Below are 5044 nucleotides of genomic sequence, written 5' to 3' on the forward strand. Positions count from 1 at the left end.
GATGGGTCGAGGCCGGGTCTTCCAACATGACAATGACCCGAAGCACACAGCCAGGATAACCAAGGAGTGGCTCTGTAAGAAGCATATCAAGGTTCTGGCGTGGCCTAGCCAGTCTCCAGACCTAAACCCAATAGAGAATCTTTGGAGGGAGCTCAAACTCCGTGTTTCTCAGCGACAGCCCAGAAACCTGACTGATCTAGAGAAGATCTGTGTGGAGGAGTGGGCCAAAATCCCTCCTGCAGTGTGTGCAAACCTGGTGAAAAACTACAGGAAACATTTGACCTCTGTAATTGCAAACAAAGGCTACTGTACCAAATATTAACATTGATTTTCTCAGGTGTTCAAATACTTATTTGCAGCTGTATCATACAAATAAATAGTAAAAAAAATCATACATTGTGTTTTCTGGAATTTTTTTTTTTTTAGATTATGTCTCTCACAGTGGACATGCACCTACGATGACAATTTCAGACCCCTCCATGATTTCTAAGTGGGAGAACTTGCAAAATAGCAGGGTGTTCAAATACTTATTTTCCTCACTGTATGTTGTCAATATGTAATCACCACTACTCCGGCTAAATCCTTCAATCTTTCCCGAGTATACAACCAGACCAGCCATATAAAGGCTTATGTATATAATTACTATCATTATCTCTGAAGTGCTCTTTCATACAGTAGCCTAACGTCCCTATCCATGAGTAAAACATTAATATCAGATTTGCAGTAAACATATAGAAGTAATAAGCTTGATACACTATATGAAGAAACACACTCTTATTAAAATTCAACCAATTTAATAATAATCTGGATCAAGCCACCAAGTTCTTAAAGAACTCCAGCACAGAGAGAGGAACAGAGAAATATTAACACATTATATAAACGCAGCAGTTTGGCAGGTCTGGACGCAGAATGGGCCACATGAGGTCCTGATTCTGCAGACAGAGAAACACACATGAGCACATCGCTCTCAGACACGGCCAGGTTGTTTACCAATCACGAGCTGTGAAACAACAGCACGGCGCTGTTGGTAAATAAAAAGGAAAAGTTACGTTGCGTTCTCTGGCGGACCTGGATCAGCTATTAGCTGTTTACAGGGCTAACGCTAACGTTGCTACGTGGCTGTGTTTTAATGTTTTAATGACCGGGTCTGTTTGTTTTGGAGAGGAGACGACCTCGGAGGTAATTCGGCTCCAGGTAGAACCCCGTCAGGGCTCTGAAGTGGAGCGGACCCAGAACAACCTGCCTCTCATTTTCCGGCGCTGGCAGTCACTCGGCCTGCCGAATGAACGAAAGACTGAGGAGGACCCATGTGAGCGGTGAACGAGTCATTCATTACTGCTCCACAGTAGGAGCTGTCACGTGACAAATGAATGACTCATACCTAGAGACCCACAGTTGTTATGAGTCGTGAACTAATCAGTTCTGTTTCCTGTGCTGACGGAGCCCAGGCAGCTGCCGTGTGACGAGTGAACATAAGTGTCCAAGATCCTTCAAGCATTCGTGAAAATGAACGAATTAGTCACTGAGACAACCCGTTCCTCCCGAGTCATACACGCGATTAGGTCTTATGAATGAAACGTTCATTGAACGACACAACACTAGCAGTCAGAGCTCCCCCTGCAGTCCATAAAGTGCCTCTGTGCCTCAGCCCTTCCAAACCCTCCCTGCAGCCTTTGGGCCACGCCTCCTCATTTGCATGCACGGCTCAATCCTAAATCCCCAAATCCCCAATCCTAAATGGCTAAATGCCCTATCCTATGTTTGACACAATCCTAAAAAAAAAAAAACATCCACTGTTGCACAAATGCTGTTTTGTTCTACCAAAATGTTTACCTTCAATGTCTTAGATCAGTGCAACATTTCCAACAGACAAAATCTCATGTCCATCGCAAATATCCAGGTGTGACGTCACACTGTCTACATAGGGTCAGTTATTTGAAGAAAAATAATACAAGATCGACCCAACAGTACATCACTGACAGCTGTTTTTTTTTATGTGAATGAAACCTCACAATGGGATTTCACGTCGTCTTTGCGTGGACTTGCATGTGTCTCATCATGTCCTTTTTATATGCAAACGGTCTGGAGCAGATGCCACAGTGATGGGGTTTCTCTCCTGTGTGGGTTCTTATGTGACACATCATGTTGCCCCTCTGCTTGAATCCTTTCCCACAGACTTCACATGTGTATGGCTTGTCCACCGTGTGGATCCTCATGTGTATTCTCAGACATTCACCACGTGCAAATCTTTTGCCACATTCTTTACAACAGTGTGGTTTCTGACCTGTGTGAACCAGCAAGTGCCTTTTTAAATGGGACCTTGTGGTAAATGTTTTGCCACAGACATAACACAGATTGTCCTCCCTGTGTCTTTCGTCGGGTTCAATCCCACTTTCTGTAGACGCTTGGTTTGTGGGACAGAGACCAGTTGCATTGTTTGCATGTGATTTAACATGCTTCATTAATAAACTCCTGTAGTGGAAAGATTCTCCACACATTGCACAACAAAAAGGTCTTAGATTTGTCATTTGCTTAATGTTCAAGATGGGGCGGTTTTGTCTTCGCTTTGCCCTTTTCTTTGACTTCACTGTGTTTGAACTGGAGTTAGATCCTCCACTCTCCGTCCATTCAGCATCACTAGTATTATTTCCGTCCCCACTATCTGAAGAGAGGGGCTGCTGGAAATCTGACCCTCCACAACCATCTGTTTCCTCTTCTGTTTGCACCCACTCAGTTGAAGTGCCAGGAAGAAGATCTCCACTGGCTACAGTTTGGGTCTGGCAGCAACAAGATGACAGAGTGCTCTCACACTTTAAACAAGTAGCAGCGTCACCTAACAGGTCCTGCGGTTTCCTTTCATGCTGGCCGGGCCAGTGTTCCTGAAGCTCTGGTAATCCTGGTCCTGATGTGTCCTGCTTCACAAACACCTGACCTTCAGCGTGTGATGGCTGGGTGGAGGCCTCTGCTTCAGACATGCTGACCTCCTGGGAGACTGGGGGTACAATGAGAAAACATTACATTAAAGACATACATCTTACCATTGCATATAACAAATTAAATGTCCTGTTGCAGGGATGGAACAACATTACTATGCTGAACACCGTATGTTAATAAATTGCATAATGCAAATCTTCCAAAGAGAAAAATCTCTTTGGAAACATCTTAACAGTCTTACTAAACTAAAGCCCCGCCAAGTCCCGTTAAGTTTAAGGTATCTAAAAGAAGACCCCATGACCCCAAAAAAAACACTTTACACAGACTTCAACTCACTCTTCTCAGCTAGGTTTCTCAGCAGGAACATGGACTGCTTGAACAAGGGCAAACAACCATCTCAGGCTTTTAATGGAGAGTGCAGTAAAATAGACAGCCCCTCACGTGTTATATGTGTTTAGTTAATGACAGAGCTAGCGAACTCATTTTATTCATTCAGGGGCGTTGGTGCAACTATGAACCTGGGGGGGGGGACTTACATTTTTTGGGGTGAAATAAAGCACTTAAACGCTCATTTCTAATGACTTTAGAAACAGAATGTACTTATTAGTGTGTTTGAAAGAGGGTATTTGTAGTGACAGAAGATGGAGGGGAGGGTGGTGGTTTTGAAGACTGAGATTATGAAGACTCGGGTGCACAGTCAGAGAGACGAAGTACAGTACAACTACAACAAAACCGACTACACATACCATAAAAACCATGGAACAGCAGCTAGTTAATGTAGCTAGCCACAGCATAAATGTGTTCAGTTATCCTAACGTTACACTTGTGAGCTGTCTGATATTCCCTGTGTCTCACCTGGCTCTCAATATCCCTGTTCTGTGGTCACTTCATCTCACATCTAGGAAAGCAACAAATGTTTGTTATCACAGAACTGGCTTCACTGCAAACTCTGATGAAATGCCATTGGCCCAACAGTCTTTTTACTATGGGAATTTTAGAATATACTATACAGTGTCTAGTAGCTATCCATGCAACCTCAGTTTTTTCTCCTCCTTCTCCTTCTTAAAATACTGTAGGATGCTCACCTCTGTGTGAACATTATACCTACTTTTAAATTGTTTATAGACACATAGCAGTGACATACACACACTTCAGGATGCAAGTTTTTTAAGGTCAAGACAAACAAATAAGAAATCTTGAAATACGTGGTCTAATTAATGTTTGCTTGAGAAAGTAGATTACATTAAAATACATTTTCAAAACTAGAAACACCTCTCTAACTCTCCTAAAGTAAAATAATCCCCTCAGCTGAGCCCTTGAGTACAATAAATAAATAAGCCATGTCATCACCAGTCTGTGCAACATGGTTACTTGAAGGGAATACAATTTGCTTTGCTTGTCAGTTTTCTGTAATTTAGCTATTTCTGTTCAATACACTTATTTTCCTTTTTAAATCTACATGAAGATACTAAAATGATGCAGAAAAACTAGTCCATGCATGTGTTACTTCTAGGCTGGATTACTGCAATTCCTTATTATCAGGCTGCTCGAAAAAGTCCATTAAGACTCTTCAGCTGATCCAGAATGCTGCAGCACGTGTTCTGACAGGAACCAGGAAAAGAGATCACATTTCTCCTGGTTTAGCTTCTCTGCATTGGCTTCCAGTAAAATCCAGAATAGAATTTAAAATCCTTCTTCTCAATTCAATTCAAATTAGCTTTATTGGCATGAATGTGTAATAACAATAATAACTTCTCACCTACAAAGCTTTTAATGGTCAGGCACCATCTTATCTTAAAGAGCTCATAGTACCTTACTACCCCACCAGAGCACTGCGCTCCCAGAATGCAGGGTTACTTGTGGTTCCTAGAGTCTCCAAAAGTAGACTAGGAGCCAGAGCGTTCAGCTATCAAGCTCCTCTCCTGTGGAACCAGGTTCCAGTTTGGGTTCAGGAGGCAGACACCATCTCCACATTTAAGAGTAGGCTTAAGACTTTCCTCTTTGATAAAGCTTATAGTTAGGGCTGGCTCAGGTGAGTCCTGAACCATCCCTTAGTTATGCTGCTATAGGCCTAGACTGCCGGGGGATTTCCCATGATGCACTGAGCTCC

The 5044-nt window shown here is 42.8% G+C and overlaps 1 protein-coding gene across 1 annotated transcript; it reads right to left on the reverse strand.

Annotated features, from left to right (window-relative positions):
• Positions 1-1563: 1563 nt before the first annotated feature.
• On the reverse strand, positions 1564-4452 carry LOC123986815 (gastrula zinc finger protein XlCGF7.1-like). The gene is made up of 2 exons (XM_046075218.1): positions 3790-4452; positions 1564-2992 (listed from the first exon to the last, which is right to left on the reverse strand). Exon 2 carries the CDS (start codon positions 2973-2975, stop codon positions 2022-2024), a length of 954 nt encoding a protein of 317 aa, XP_045931174.1. The 5' UTR covers positions 2976-2992; positions 3790-4452; the 3' UTR covers positions 1564-2021.
• Between the last annotated feature and the right edge of the window lie 592 nt (positions 4453-5044).

The sequence above is a fragment of the Micropterus dolomieu genome, linkage group LG18, assembly GCF_021292245.1.
Source record: "Micropterus dolomieu isolate WLL.071019.BEF.003 ecotype Adirondacks linkage group LG18, ASM2129224v1, whole genome shotgun sequence".
Classification (NCBI taxonomy): Eukaryota; Metazoa; Chordata; class Actinopteri; order Centrarchiformes; family Centrarchidae; genus Micropterus; species Micropterus dolomieu.

Coding starts and splice junctions, on each gene's coding strand:
- LOC123986815 (XM_046075218.1), bottom strand. CDS start 2,975: ATGTCTGAAGCAGAGGCCTCCACCCAGCCATCACACGCTGAAGGTCAG.